The sequence below is a fragment of the Calypte anna genome, chromosome 1 (genome assembly GCF_003957555.1).
Source record: "Calypte anna isolate BGI_N300 chromosome 1, bCalAnn1_v1.p, whole genome shotgun sequence".
NCBI lineage: Eukaryota > Metazoa > Chordata > Aves > Apodiformes > Trochilidae > Calypte > Calypte anna.
Genome location: NC_044244.1, coordinates 94,097,850 through 94,114,688, shown reverse-complemented (window position 1 = coordinate 94,114,688; position 16,839 = coordinate 94,097,850). Strand labels below are relative to the sequence as shown.

General features: G+C 43.8%; 1 protein-coding gene across 1 annotated transcript; it reads right to left on the bottom strand.

The window, feature by feature from the left end:
- Positions 1-2,539: 2,539 nt before the first annotated feature.
- GJA8 (gap junction protein alpha 8) lies at positions 2,540-3,739 on the bottom strand. Its single transcript, XM_030461032.1, has one exon. The coding sequence runs from the start codon at positions 3,737-3,739 to the stop codon at positions 2,540-2,542; it is 1,200 nt and encodes a 399-aa protein (XP_030316892.1).
- Positions 3,740-16,839: the final 13,100 nt, after the last annotated feature.

Below are 16,839 nucleotides of genomic sequence, written 5' to 3'. Positions count from 1 at the left end.
ATTAAAGGGGTTTGGTTTTTACCTACAGGAAATTTCCACCCCTCTTCAACAAGTGGGCTGGTTTATACTTAGACCCATTAAAACACTCTTATCTTTCTGTGAAGAAAGTAAAAAGTAATAGATTTCATCTAGTATAACTGATGTGATTTTGCTGTTCCTCTAAATCTTTGCCCTTGCTTGAATCCTAGTATTTTGAATTGGGCACAGTAGCCTCTTTTTCTGCTGAAAAATATTCTCCTTCCTTAGTTGCCTTTCAGTGGTGTTAACTGTTCTTCTGCTTCTATATTAAGAGAGTGGATAAATGGTAGGGTCCAGATTCTCTCTCTGCATGTTCCTTCATATGTGTTTTTTTGTCATATTCCTTCCCAGAACTGAGGAGGTGCCTTCCAATACTCCAATACGCCTTACAAGGAAAGGCAACCTAACAAACAGCCTTCTTTGACCAGGGAGCAAAGATTTTAACCTCAGGCTGCAAAGCTTGGGAAAATACAGAGGCCCGAGAGGAGCAAGAGGATTAATCATGTTAAAAAAAAAAAAAACAAACAAACAAAAAAACAGAAAAAAAGGGAAGAACAAAAACAAAACATGCAGCACTGCTATCATGCTGAAGAATCCAAATACAACCTACAAACTTTCTACATATGTACAGCTTACTTCACTCAGCGGTGAAGCCCAGCCACCTTTGTGCTCGGATAGGGCAGCAGCTGCCTAACAAGGCACAGGAACTCGACCGGACAGGTTAGAGCAGCAAGTGACAGCACTGACTGTACTGCTGGCTGCCTGTGCTGGGACACAGGACAGCAGGACTGGAGGAGTGAGCCTAAGCCTACCCGGAGCTCTTTTGGACACCCATTTGGACTTCAATGGGCTTGGAGTCAGCTCTGCTACAATAGGGGAACACAGAAGGTCTTTTCTAGCTAATGGCAGGATGAGTTTGATGCATTATGCCAAAGACCTTTTTTTCCTGACCTGGATTAGAGCCTGCCCTGGGAACAATGAGATGGGCTGCAGCCCAGCAGAAAGAATTTGTTGAGCTGGCAGGGTCTGAGGTTTGCAGAGCAGAGCAGATGAGAGTGCATACCTGCACTTTTCTGGCATGAGGCTCGGTTTTGGGGGGGACACAGATGTTAACCTGAAGCTTTCGAACACATTGCTGCACTATGCCAGCCAAAAGGTGCTGTTGTAGTCCTAAAATTAGAAATCCATAGACATTTAAACATTTGCAAGCACATGCTTTTCTGCCCTTTGGAATAAAAAAGGTTTTGCTTAAGCTCTGAGACCTCTTGGCACAAAAGGTCTAAATCATCTTTGGAAAGGCCTTGTTTTACTTGAGACTTTGGCATTTAATAGAGAAGTAGACCCCTGGATGGCTCCCATCTGTCAAATTAAAAACAAAGGATGTCAAAAGACTATCCTCATATTAGACTTTTCAAACCTGAATGACAAGTTTTGTATTTCAAAATTTAAATACTCACACAGTTACTCAGGCCCCCAGTTAACATTCACTGGTGCCTTCAGGACTATGTACCCGAGATTTGCTGAGTGCCTGTAAGTCTGGGAGCTCCAGGAACTGAGCACATGTCAGGATCATGCCATGAAGGCTTAATATTTGGTTTTATGCTCTAGAGGCTGAAGCTGTTTCCTCCTTTCACAGAGGACATCCCATGCTATCATCACTGAACTGAGTTTCAGATCTTTAAGTCAAAAGATTAAAAGTAAAAAACAGCACTTGAATTTATTCTTTTCAGTGCTTTCAGGCACAGGTCGGGGTGTCTCTCTTGGAACAAACAATCCATCTGTGGGCATCTGCTAAATCCTAGTAGAGGGCTACTGTTAGCCATGCCCTCTGTCAATGGCACTTGGAGAGCAGAAATATTTTTGACAAAGGGAAAATATTTTTTACCTAATTCAGATTCACCTTCACAGGAAACTGGGAACACTTTGGCCTTTATGTTCTGAATAGAGAGGGGAAATAGTGCTTGGTAGTTTAGCAGGGTGATGCTAGCACAGAATTCACTTTGTGAATTAAATAACTGCAATTCCATGCCAGCAGCACAGGGGAGATCTGCTCAGCTTGCCAAAGGTGGTAACAGGAAAAAAAAGAATATTTTTCCCTGGAAACAGAAAAAAAAGAATACAGCTGTTGATAAATCTTCACCCTTGCTGCCTGAAGGCACAGTCAGATCCTCCCCACATTCCTAGAGAAATGTGGAACACAAAGCTTTCAGTAAATACGTTCACATTAGGGTTTCACTGCCACATGGTTTCAAAGACATCGGTTATGTGAACACTGTAGATATTACCATAAGTAGTGAGCTGGCATGTGGAAACACGGAAAATGTTCCTTTTCAAGTGGACATACAGGGCAAATAAGGCACAGTTACCACGATAGTACCTTTCCAGTTGAGAATCTCAAGAGGAAATAATATTCAAATGGCCATTTTAGCACTTTGCTTAAAAATATCTTTTAGATTCTTTCCCTATCTCATTTTCTCTTCAACCTTTTCTTTTTCTCATGTGCTCCCCATATCCTGCACCTTCATACAGTCAAATCATCTGACCTGGCCCGGCTGCTGGCTTTACTTAGCCTGCTGAGGGGTCTCATATCAGTGGTGAGGTCAGCAGGTGTCGAAGGCCCTTCCGCTTCATCGCTCACCACCTCCTCTACTTTCTTCACCCCTGGCTCTTCCTGACGTCCCAGCTGCTCCTCTTCTTGTTCCTCCTCCTCCTCTGCTCTTACCTTCTCCTCTTCTGGTTCCTTTGCTTGTGCATACGAAGGTAATCTCTCATCGAATGCCCTGGAGAGATCTTCCAGCGGTCCCATCCCAATCTTCTCCTCAAATTCGTTGAAGGCGGATGGAAGGGGACTGGGCTCTACTCCCACTTCCGTCAGAGGGAAATAGTGGGACACCGGCTTCTCTTCTTCCAGCAGCTTGTAGCCTTTGGCCTTTGGGATGGAGGGGACTGTGATGGCATGCAGGGGCTTCTCCGGGACCTCCCCCAGCTGTTCTTCTGTTGGTCTTTTCAGAGCCCTCCGGATCCTTTTCAGGATCAAGTGACTGATCTCCACCAGGTTGAGGAAGAGGGACACACAAGCCACCACCAGCATAAACATAATAAAGATGGTCTTCTCAGTGGGCCTGGAGACAAAGCAGTCCACAAGATTGGGACAGGGCCACCGCCCGCAGCGGTAAAGGGGGAGAATTCGGAAGCCATACAGGAAGTACTGGCCGACTATGAATCCCACCTCAAAGAGAGTCTTGAAAATTATGTGGAAGATGTAGGTTCTAAGGAGAGTACCTTCCAGGCGAAACTTCTTCGTCCCATCAGGGTTGTTGCCTTTGTTTTGATTTGGAGCCAGGGGCAGCTTCTCTTCATCCACCTCAGCTTGCTGACGCCTCTCAGCTTCCTCCCTCTCCCTCCTCTTCTCCTCCATGCGGACATGGTGCACTGCATGCCCAAAGTACATTAGTGAAGGTGTGGATACAAAAATGATCTGCAGGACCCAGAGTCGGATGTGGGAGATGGGGAAGGCCTCGTCGTAGCAGACGTTCTCACAACCAGGTTGCTGGGTGTTGCACACAAAGTCTGACTGTTCATCTCCCCACACTAGCTCGGCAGCCGTTCCCAGGATCAGGATGCGGAAAATGAATAGCACTGTGAGCCAAACTCTCCCGATGACAGTGGACTGCTCATTGACCTGCTCTAAAATGTTCCCCAAGAAACTCCAGTCACCCATTTCTTACCGTCTAAGGAGAGAAAAAAAAGAAAGAATGACCACAAATTATGCTAAGTTTAAAAGCATTCATGTTGTACGTGTACAAACAGTTGCCCTCTGTACAGAAGAGATTTATCAGCATGCAGCTACAGAGGTTAGAAAATAAAGTGAAGCTTTTCTGCAGCAAAACCACACATAGGTCAAACAGATCTCAAGTTGGTTCCCACCTTGCACCTAACCAAACCTGAATTCTCTATAGGTTGCATATATTAATTCTGCATTAGAAACAACTCTGTTAGGTAAGAATAGCAATAACAACAGCATTACTATGTTAGCAATACTCAAGTTTTATAACTACCCTATATACTAGTTTTCTGTGTAGTATATATACAATATAATTATTCAGAGTTACTTGGGCTATTATTTGCATCAGCTTTTGAAGTCAGTTGCCACATTGACCAACTTGGAGAGAAATGCAAAGGTCTGTAACTGGGACCTGAAGTACTATTTTCTCTCTAAAATGTCAGTGTTGCTATCTCGGGCTAACACAGAGCGGGAAGCCACCTGCAGATATCCTATTGGAAAGCTAATAAAGTATTCCATTTTCAAGTAATGCAAGCCAAACATTACATTTGTCATTATTTTTGTGATATAAATTGTTCCTAGGCCAGGGCTTCATTCTGAACATCCCTAACCTTTCCACTATATTATTTTAGGCAAGGAAAAATCTATGAATGAGGGAAATAAATATGAAACTTATTTGGGATGGGCTGGCTTAGCCCATCACAGCAGTCTCAAGTCTCCAAGGAATGCAGAATATTATAGTAATGAAGAAAGACCAACTTATGGACTATGACAAGTGAAACATGAAACATAATTCATAAAATAGCTGTTTACAGGGATCTAGAAGTTCATCTCTAAGATACTACCTCCATCTATAGTTTCCTAAATGCAGACACACAGACACAAGTGTTGGGAAAAAGATACTGTCAACAGCATGGGAATCTGAGTATCTAAAGTTCCTTCCTCCTTCAGATACCACTGGGATATATTTGTAATGCCATATGTTATGACACACCAAGACATACCAGTCTATTTCAGCTACTGTGTGTACGTATTCACACATAGACAAACACATAAAATATTGAGAGTTCTATGGCTCTGGGGAATTTCACAAATTCTCAGCCAAGAAAATTCTTCTGATGCCATTTTTCTAAAACAAAATGGACTCATTTTCCTTGCCTTCAAACCTTGTAAAATTTTAACCCCAGATACCCAGTTAGAAAACAAAGAACAGAACACAGTCCTTCAGTTTGCACAAGCACCTTGCATACATAAGTGGCAAACATCTAATTTAATCACCAAGGAAAATTGCTACTTTCCCAGTCATTAAAGTTGGGTAAAAGAGTGTGTTAATGTCAGCACTTAAATTAACAAGTCTAGCAGAAGATTATGCTGTTTACATACATTATCTAAACTGATTTAAACATTCTCTTTCTGCAAATTCAGAGCAAAGTACAACCGACAGTTACCAATCATGTGCAACTAAGTAAAAAACATGACTACACACAACATAAACTACATTGTCCCCAGGCACCACAGTTAACTCCATCCCTTTCTTTCTTTGTGGGTCATTCTGATGTCCACAGCTACCATTTGAATGTTTGCTCTGCAGCACACAAAAGCAACATTCTAGGTGTGATAAACCTTATCATACAGAAAACTCACTGTACAAGAGAAAACAAAATGTTTTCTGCATAACTCCATCAAATGTCTCGCTTGCAGCTTGCTACATTTGACTAAGCTCCTCCTGAGGTCACTTCCAAACTACTCAAGGTTTTCAGAAACCTGCCATCACTACCCTCTCCATTTTCTCCAAGTGAGGTAATTCAAGGTTGCTCAGTCAGTTCAATTGCAAGGAACAAATTTTGGTGGACTGAAGATGATTGGCAGAGCCAGCTAAAATATCCAGGAGTCCACCTGCAAGCAGTCAGCCCTTCAAACCTCAAAAAAGGTGCAAGCGATTAATTTAGGCTGTCCCTTTATATCGCTTGTCACCAGGTAAAAGAGCAGGAGACCACCTAAGCCTACGGACTCCTGTCCTTAACTCAGATGGGCTTATTTCAGACCCCCACCCTTCACTTGCAGACACTGCAACCTGAGCACGCTACCAGTGAGGAAGACTCCAGAGGGTAAGGATGTTGAGCAAGCAACTTGCCGCTGTGAAAGGTTCCACCGAAGAAGTGTTTCCCCCTCCTCTCTTGGCACTCTGCAGGGAAGAGTGAACTTTTGTCTCTCTTCTTCCCTACCCTAAAAGTCCCAATCTTGTCGCACGACTGAGCAGATATGACTGAATTGGCTCTGATGGTGGGTTTTAGTTGCCCTGCAATATTTAAGCTCCGAGCCAGACGGCTTTATGAAGTGAGTGACAGTTAATGACGTGAGTAACAATAGGGAGAAAAAAAATAGAGAAAGAGAGGCAGAGACACAGAGAGGAGAATCCACTGAACATGAAAAAGCAGAGGGGGGAGAGGAACCGGCAACAGGCAGTGAAAACCTAATACATGCAGAAATGGGAGTTTGCACAGTTAAGCAAGGACCAAAGCATCTCTGCAATTCTGCTGTGGTTCAGCACAGCTCTGTGTGTGTCACCGCTCGCTAGTCTTTAGGTGTCGTGGTGTGACAAGTGAAAAGGGAGTGCCAACATCTCTGATGGTAGTAGAACTAATTGAATTAATTTGTTACCCTACACTCAGCTTTGACAGCCAAGTCACATCGCTTATTTCCAGCACAGGCAGTCTCTGAGGTACTAAACCTGTATTTAGCATAGTCATATACTTTGAACTGCTCTTTAAGATCTTTTACCACAAAAAAGAAGCCATATGGGAAAACCAGATAATCAGTCAATATTAATCAAAACTGAGAAACACCAGTTTTACAACCTCACCTTTCAGTGCCTTAGTTCTGCTTAATTTTTCCTCCAAATACATTTTGCCTCTACACATGCATCAAAAATGTCTAAACCAAACTGTTTTGTTAAGGAGTGTAGCTGAATTCCTGCAGCCCAGCAAATAGGAATGTTACCCCAGGCACAATCACCCATCCTCAGCCATCTGCAGAAATGCTAGAGAGCCTGCAGAAGAGAGGAATGTCACAGGCTCGGTAACACATTCACAAGTACAACCGATTTCCTTGTGAGTTTTAATTAAAAGCCAAAGGATATAACTTTATTTTTAAGTGCTATTTTTGTAGCCTTACTCTATGAATTGCTCAGAATGTGCTCTTGGTCCTCAGCTCTGAAGAAAAAGAGGATTACCTGGAGCAAGATCTGCTAAGCAGTGATACAGATATCAGGGTCATAAAGTGATGAAGCAGCAAGAAGATCTCCAATCTCTTTATGCAGACTTGACATGGACTTTAATTCCCCAGAATGGCACTGGGAGATGCTCTATCTAGAAAAGCTGTCATTAGAATGAGATATTATAATACAGGGCCTACAAAATTTTGTGTCATCTAACCAATGGTTTCAGGCCTCTCACCAGTATTTCAGGGCATTTGTGCCCTTTTAAGATCAGAGCATCATTTCATCAGTGGTCTTCCAAAACAGCTCTTAAGATGAAAAGCACAACTGGGGGCAGAGATTATGTTTTTCAAACTGGATTTCAAAAGAACTAAAGGATAAGTGAGAGATGGAAAAGAATCCTATTTTGCAAGGGAACTAGTTTGGAGACACAAAACAAAAAATCAATCCCTATACATGAAGTTGGAATGGAGGTCATACTCTGAGCGCCTTAATAAATCACACTCTTAATAAAGAAGTCGTAGAGGCCTATACATGACATTTTTCAGTCTGCGGTACATAAAGCATAGAAAGAGTCTTCTTGGACAGTGGACACACAAAGGGAAGACACAAGTCCCAAGAACATGAACTGAATAAGAAAAGGCACAGACTGATAGCCACGAGATTGATTGCAGCCACTAGATCACACTCTTTAGTACTTACAGGTGACTTCAGTCACCCTGATATTTGTTGGAAAGCTCACACAGCCAGGCATATTCAGTCGAAAAGGCTCTTGTAGTGCATCAAATGATAACTTCCTGATGCAGCTAGTAGAAGAACCATCAAGGAGAAGTGCACTGCAGGACCTTGTATATAATGAGTAGAGAAGGTCTGGTTGGGGAGATTAAGGTTTTAAATAGCCTTGGTGATAATGACCATGACATGGTGGAGGTTAGCATTTTACAAAGAAGAAGAAGGGCTATAAGTAGGACTACAACCCTGAACTTCTGCGGGGCTAACTTTGTACCCTTTAAGGATCTACTTGCAGGATTCCCATGAGCAAAGACTCTGGAATGGAAGGTAGTAGGTCAGTTTTTAAGTGCCACTTCCTTCAAGCCCAAGATAGGTGCATTCCCTTGATTAAAAAGTTGGGTAGAAGTGGTAAGAGACTGTTGTGGATCAACAAGGAACTTTTGAAGAAAATGCTGTGGAAGAAAGAAAATCACAGCTCATGGAAGATGGGACCGGTCACTTGGGAACTATAGGGATATTAACAGAGAATGTAGGAAGGCAACAAGAAAGTCCAAAGCCCTCTTAGAACTCAGACTAGCAGAGGAAGGGAAGAAGAGTTTCTCCAAATATATCAGTAGTAAAAGAAAGAATAGGGAAAATGTGGGCCCATTGCTGAATGGGGCAGGAACTGTGATAACAGAGGATGCAGAGAAGGCAGAGTTCCTGAATGCCTTCTTTGCTTCAGTCTTTACTCCAAAGACCAATCCTTGTGAACTCCAGACCCTGGATACAAGAGAGAAAGCGTGGAGGAGGGAAGACTCACCCCTGGTCAGTGAGGACTGGGTTAGAGATCAGTTATGCAAATTGAATGTACCCAAGTCCATGGCCGTGATGGGATGCACCCAAGAGTCCTTAGAGAACTGGCTGATGTTATTGCCCTAACACTCCATTTTTGAAAGATCATGGCAAACAGGAGAGGTATCCGAGGACTGCATGAAAACCAGTGTCACTCCAATCTTCAAAAAGGGCAAGAAGGAAGATTCAGGCAATTACAGACCAGTCAGCCTCACCTCCATCCCTAGAAAAATGATGAAGCAGCTTGTTCTGGATCTCATCTCTAAGCACATGGAAGAGAAGAAGGTTGTCAGGAGTAGTCAGCATGGATTTACTAAGGGGAAATAATGCTTGACTAATCTGATAGCCTTCTATGATTTTGTGACTGAATGGGTAGATGCAAGGAGACCAGTGGATGCAGTTCACCTTGACCTTAGCAAGGCTTTTGACACAGTCTCCCATAACGTCCTCGTGAGCAAGCTCAGGAAATGTGGAACAGAAGAATCTGCAGTGAGATGGATTAAGAACTGACCACACAAGAGAGCCCAAAGAGTGGTGATCAATGGCATGGAGTCCAGCTGGAGACCTGTGACTGGAGTCCCCCAAAGAGCAGTGCTGGGTCCAGTCCTGTTCAAAATCTTTATCAATGACCTTGCTGATGGGACAGAGTGTCTTCTCAGCAAGTTTGCTGATGGCACAAAGCTGGGAGGAGTGGCTGACACCCCAGAAGGCTGTGCTGCCATTCAGAGGGACCTGGACAGGCTGAAGAGTTGGGCAGGAAGAAATTTAATGTATTACAACAAGGCCAAGTGTAGAGTCTTGAATCTGTGTAGGAACAACCCCAGGTACCAGTATAGGTTGGGGACTGTTGGAGAGCAGTGAAGGGGAAAGAGACCTGGGGGTGCTGGTGGATGGAAGGATGACCATGAGCCAGCAATGTGCCCTTGTGGCCAAGAAGGCCAATGGCATCCTGGGGTGCATTAGAAGTGGGGTGGCTGGTAGGTCAAAAGAGGTTCTCCTCCCCCTCTACTCTGTCCTGGTGAGGCTCCATATGGAATTTTGTGTCCAGTTCTGGGCTCCTCAGTTCCAGAAGGACAGGGAACTGCTTAAAAGAGTCCAGCGCAGAGCAACCAAGATGATGGAGTGGAACATCTCCATTATGAGGAAGGGCTGAGGGAGCTGGGTCTCTTCAGCTTGGAGAAGAGGAGAATGAGGGGTGACCTCATCAATGTTTATAAATACATAAAGGGAGAGAGCCAAGAGGAGGGTGCCAGGCTCTTCTCAGTTATGCCCAATGATGGGACAAGAGGCAATGGTTATAAGCTTGAGCATAGAAGGTTCCATACAGAATCATAGAATTGGCTGGGTTGGAAGGGACCTCAGAGATCATCAAGTCCAACCCTTGATCCACTACTGCTGCAGTTACCAGACCATGGCACTGAGTGCCACATCCAGTCTCTTTTTAAATATCTCCAGGGACGGAGAATCCACTACTTCCCTGGGCAGCCCATTCCATATAAACACGACGAGAAATTTTTTCCCTGTGAGGGTGACAGGGCACTGGCACAGGGTGCCCAGGGAGGTTGTGGAGTCACCTTCTCTGGAGATTTTCAAATCCCACCTGAACACGTTCCTGTGTGACCTCCTGTAGGTCACCCTGCTCTGCCAGGGGGGGCTGGGTTGGATGATCTTTCAAGGTCCCTTCCAACCTCTAACTTTCTATGATTCTGTGATCAACAAGAGGAATAAAGTCAGTGAGGAAGGGCAAGGAATATCTTTGTTTCTTCATTTTGCTATGTGCTACTGAGATAAACTAGAATTAATACACATGTGACTGGTCATCACTGACACCCTTATCTGCTCTCTGGAAAGCAGTAAGAGAGGGAGGACTGATACCACCAGCAGCTAACACCTGCAAGGAGAGCCTACAAGCTGGTGAATCACAGAGGCCAGATGGTTCAGATGGTGAACTGCCCATCCCTTTACAGAATGAAATTGTCTTTTTGGAAAACTCAGCTCTGCCAGAATGTCCATATCTCTTTCTAAGCCTTATCTCTGTAATATAATGAGCAAAAAAACAAATCTGGTATGTAACGACATGGCTGGGGTCCATCTCTAAATTACATCCAGCTACTGTCAGAGACATATCCCATTAACCTTGTATCTGCTATTTGTGAACGCTATCCAAATATCAAACATTGGCAAGTTGCAGAACAGCCTGCAAGATGCAGCTGATGCAGAAATCATATTGAAGTCACTGATCATTTGGTATATGTTACCTTCATCTAAATGATCAGGGTAATTTTCTTTGCTATCGCTATTGTGCAGAGCCTTTAATATGGGGCACAATGAGTTTGCTGGACATTCCTGGTTTGGGGAAAACCACACAGTCCTGGATGCCTTCTAGAAAGGTGACAATGAACTCTGGGCCAGATTCTCCAGCTCTCTAGTTCCTCGTCCTGCAGAAAATGGCCACAGAAAATGGCCTAAAAGAAAATGAAGATGGCCAATGGGTAATTCCTCTTGGACTGGGGCTACTGGAGCTGTTTGAGATGGGAATGAAGTGGAGAGAGCACAGCAGAAGAGCAGGAAGGGCACTAGATTCTCTCAGGCATCAGGGTAATGCTGGAAGTTAAGGCTGCCTGTATAATATGAAAGCAATGGCTGTGAAAGAAAAAAAGACCATAAAACCAAAGGTCTAGGAGTCTGGAGTTCACGTGCAGTGTGTGACATCCACCAAGTCAGCAAAAGAACAGCAGCGCTGAGGGTGACAGATTGATAATGGCCAAAACTTCCAACCTGTGTACCTGGCCCAGTATTTATCCTGTCATTAGGTAGCCTGCAGAAATGCTGAGTACTTCCACCTCCAAAAAACACAGCTAGAAATAGTAACAGCTAATGAGAATAACATTGTTCCTCACCAGTGACTTTTTCTTAGCCTTGAAATTTTTCTTGCCTTCAAAGAACCACGACCATCTCCCACAGTTTTAAAATGTTACTTTCTTTGGAAATAAGTTTGCTTCATTTCTGACTTCTCAACCCTTAAGTGCTTTGAGGCTGGTGACTGAGCTCCAGTGTCTGGCACCACTGAGACTGTGAAGTCTCCACTGCAACCCAGCCTTTTGCTCGGAGACTACAAGGTCACTTGTGGAATGTGGGATTTTTCATTCCACACGGATTTCCAACACAGACATGATGTCAGGACAAGGCAGGGGCATGCTATTGAACGGCTCTGTTCATGCATGATAGCAAATTGTGCAATTATATAGTGCACAACCCTGGATAACGATACCTCTCCCTCAAACAAAGTTATCTTCTCCTGATCTGCTTAGCTAGAAAGTGGCACATGCTTCCTGTTCTTCTGCTGAACACACAAACCTTTGCTCATGGCTGAAGCTGAATACTGGAGATATTCAGCCTCCCTCCAAGAAGCTAGAAGCTTTACTCTACCCTCTTGTCTGCTAGATGCTACCTGACTTAGCAGACACCTGCTGTCTTGTAACACATCTTTGGCCATCCTAGAGCCAAATCAATCTACCAGTCTGGTTGCTAGGATCCATCTCCCAGATTTCATCTTCTCTCTGCCAACCCCCAGATTCAAAAACCATTTAGATGTAGCTAACCCTGGGCAAGTGTTTAGGTAGAAATTAGTATGTCCCCACATGACTGGTAAATGTTACTGTCCATCCACATTTGAAAGGAAGAGGTCTGAGATTTTTCCAGGACTGTCAGAGCCTTCCAGGCACTGGGAGATATAAAATGCTGGAGAATATATTTTTCCAGGGAACTGCAAAGAAGCCATAAAGAAAAGAGAGTGAGAAAGATAGCATCAAGAAGGATGGAAACTGAGGAAGTATTTAAGTAATAGGAAGGTTTGGGCAAGAACATTGGAGAAGAGGTGAAGGCAGGGTTGGACTGTGCTAAGCCTCAAGTGGAGAATAAATATGTATGGAAAATGTTTTGGGTTTGGGTTTTTTTAATTTAAAGGATGGAGCAAAAGTACACAATGAATAAAGATAAGCAGGGCAAAAGTGGAATGTCTTTTGGTATCTATTTAAATTTAATGCAGTTCTTCTCTGAAAATAACTGTTATAGGAGGACCTGGGGAATTACAGGCGAGTCAGCTTAACAGTGATAGCTAGAGAGATACTGGAACCAATTATGAAACAATCAATTTATAAGTAGTTAAAGGACAATAAGGTGATAAGGAAAAAACAGAAGGGAATTTTGAAGAACAAATCCTGTCAAACTAGGAAAATTTTCTTCTTTGACTAACAGGTCTGGTAGATGAGGAGGAAATGGTGGAGATAACTTTAACATTAACTTTAGTGAGCATCGAGCATCTAGAAAATACCTAGATACTAGGCTCCTGAAGCAGCAAGTTAGGTCACCATGCAGAGGCTACACAAGTTGAAGTACCATAATCAAGGGTAATTGTCAGGGCTTCACTTTTCCAGCTGGGAAGATCATGTTGCTGAAGTTCTGCCTTCAGGGCCGCTCAGTATTGCCTTGTGTGTTTTGGACAACAGACTAGAGGACAAAACCGAAAGGATGACAGCTGGCCTGGGGGCCGGGGGTGGCAGTCCCTCCTGAAGGCAGGGGGGCTGGAGCAATCAAAATTTGAGAGGAAAGTGAGACACTGGAGAGCTGAGCTGCCCTCTGCCCTCTGAGCTGCCCACGATAGCATTCAGGGAAGGTGACTGCACAGGCACCAAATGCACTGGTCCAAACTTAATCAGAACAGTTTCAGCAGCAGTGCAGCAAACTCAGAGCTGGAATGGGGCAGAATAGGAGTCTGTTAAGTGGCATCCCCACAGAAAAAGACCAATCTTGTTCTGAGATGCTTTCAGGGGAGTTTTGTGTATAAGGCAGAGGAAGCAATTATTTTGTGCATTTACTCAGTACTGCTGAGCTCTCAGCAGGAGCAGTGTGTCCAGTTCCAGGCACTACATTTTACAGGAGATGAAGACAAATTGGAGAGAGTCCAAAAAAGAACGACAAAATGATAAGAGATGTGAAAAAAACATGACTTATAAGGAATGGATAAAATAACTGAGTTTGTTTTCTCTAGGAAAAAAGAACAGGAGGGGAGGCATGATAACAGCCTTCCAGCACATAAACATTTGTTATAATGGGTGGAGAGACTAAGCAGTTGTCCTCTACATTCACCAGAAGTAGAAGAAGAAATAATCAGCTTAATTTGCAATAAAAATGATATAGCTAAACATTAGGAAAACATTTTGCAATGGAAAAAATAGCAAAGCACTGCAGCACACTGCTTGGGGAGGCTGCAGAATCACAGGAGGTTTTTATGAAGAGGTAAACAAACATCTGTTAAGGACGATCTTACCTTGTGAACAGGAAAGTATCAGGGGGAGAGGGAAGCATTCAGAGGCCTTTGGCCCTACATAAAACTGTAGAGCTTAACACCTAGAGCAATCTCAGAGGAGCTAAAGACCCAGAGCAATCTCAAAGAAATGCTTTCAGCTTTTTTTTTTTAAAAAAAAAAAAAAAGTATCTAAAAAAGGTACCTTCCCACCAACCCTGAAAGCTCAGTCTGGACATGCCAGGTTGTCTACACCACCCAGTTGCAATGCTGAGCTGGGGAGATACCAGCTGGGGTCTGGGAGCAGGTTGGCTGTGTCAGCAAAGCGTTCCACTTGAGTTAATTATCTCCTCTGGAGTGGGGCTAATTAGTTGGGGCAGCAGGAAGCACAGTGGTGTTATGCTGCCTCCCGTGCTGGTGCTGACTCACCTCAGGCTACCAGAAACATCTCCCCACTGCCCTGTGAGGAGGCCTGTCCTCAGGGGAGATCCAGGAGGGTCTCTGCTTTGTGCTATGACTTCAGAGATGGCTCTGAATGTGCTGTGGATTTAGAGGTTTTGCTCACCATAACCACCTTTCAACCAATTTGTTCTGTTACTGTAATAACTAAGATTAAATGCCATGGCTTAATTAGTGTTTCATCTGGACATTGATACTAGAATATGAAAAACAGGGTGCAAACAACCCATGGCCCTTCCAAGTAAGAACTCCTTTTCTCGCTCAGCTCAGCGCTGACCTCTGCCAGAGATGCTGATTTTATCTGAGAGGAGGAGGACTAAGAGCCACCTATTTCGTCCCACTTCAATTGCTGGGATAGCATCAGCGGAGCAGGAACATGGAGCAAGCCTCTGCCGAGCGGTCTCTCCGGCTCCTACAGCCTAAGCCACCAGTGGGCGATGTTTTCTCATTCATGCTCCACACAGCGGCAAGGGAGCCCGAGAGATGCTGCCAGGAATGAGAAAGGAGAAGGCACAGCGTGTCGGTCACGCTGTGTCTAAGCCCTACCTTTCCCTTGCCTCACCCTTCCTTTCTCAAGCCCTTTTTTTCAGATAAAAACCTAGGGCAAAGCAAACACAGGGAAGTTGCAGTTATACATATATAAGTTATACCTATTGTGAACACCATTTTTCATAGTGCTTTTACAATGGTTAAATAAATGCAGCTAAACTGAGGTGAAGATCACTTCAAGAGTCATTTTGGTTGGAATAGACCTTTAACAACATCAAGCCCAACCTGTAACCTAACAGTGCCAAGTCCACCACTTAAACCATATCCCTAAGCACCCCATGTGCACATCATTTAAATACCTCCAGAGATGGTGAGTCAACCATTTCCCTGGGGAGCCTGTTCCAGTGCCTGACAACCCTTTCAGTGATGATATTTCTAATATCCAAACTAAACTTCCCCTAGAACAACTTGAAACCATTTCCCCTGGTCCTATGGCTTGTTACTTGGAAGAAGAGACCAGCACCCTCCTCACTGCAACCTCCATTCAGGTAGTTGTAGAAAGTGATAAGGTCTCCCTTCAGCCTCCTTGTAAGACTTGTGCTCTAGACCCTTCACCAGCTTCCTTGTACTTCTTTGGATATGCTCCAGCACCTCATTATTGATTTTATCTATAGAAAGAGTGTAAATTTTGCCGAGTCACTCTCTTTGATAGTATAATCTCTATTTTCACTTGAATACGCTTCCCTTTTCCAGCAAAAAATTTCTCATGTACAGCAGCTACCCTGCATGATTCTCACATTATTAACAGCTGGGTTCATAACAAAAACTTAACTGAAGTTACAAAGAATCTGTAAAGCAAAGGAGGGGAATTATTACATGTCAAATAGGTGATATGGTACTGCTGCAGAAGCATAAACATGGCTAAGAAGAGAAGAATACCCTTGTAGACATATGATTGTGTAGCAAGACGAATCTTTCTTCAGGGATCGTTGCCTCAAGTCCTTCTCGGTGTTGTGATATAGACTCATGGGCTGTGCTCTAAGTCTATTGCCCACAAAGTGGAACTAGCAAGATTGGTCTGCCACTCAGTGAGCTACCAGCACACTCTCTTGACTAGCTTAGAAGTGAGCTACTCGGTGGGTGTGAGCCTCACCTTTTATTGGCCCCCTGCTCTTGCACATGCTCAATAGGGGGCCTGCCCTAACTGGGCACAGGTGGATTTGATACTGGCTCACACCCACTTCTCGGTAATCAGAGGCGTCTGATTGCTTTGTTCCACTACATGATTGCATGGGTCTGCATGATTTCACTTAAAACTCAACTGGGCTATTTCTAGAAACACAAACCTTTACAACAGTGTCCAGGTTAGAAATTCTAAGTTCTCATGCCAGTGCAGATGCTATTTCTGAAGAGATGCACTGAGAAAGGGCTCTAACCTTGCAGGGAAGGTCTAGTACACGCTTTATGGAACCATCATATGCAAAGTGCTTTTCCCAGGTCCCCACATACCCTTCTCTTACCTGTCCATTTCTCCATCCTCTGCCCAGAACTTGTTGCCTGGTCCCATATGGAGGTAGAAAATGTCAGCTGTAGGACATCACTTCGAAGATCTGAGTATACAGGCATGATGCATACTTAGGTGGTCCATAGACTCAATTTTGTCTCTTTACATATTCTAGATTATGGCCCTTCCACCACAACTGAGATGATCCTCAGAAAAATTGATTGATTACTGTTGGGAGCTGTGAGGTATCAGACCAGTTAGGGAACATGTTACTTAGACCCAATCTGGACTATGTTAAATGGATCCAGGGAAAGCAATGACAAGCTCCTGATAATACTTCTGGTAAAAATTAATTGCTCCAGACCTGCCAGTAAAAGAGGGGCTAATAATATCCCCCAGCCTCTTGAGGACATCTCTTTATATTTGTTTTATCAAGACTTTTTGTACAATCTCTTATCAACCTCAGGCACATGGAGCTGGGAAGGACAAAGCTTCTG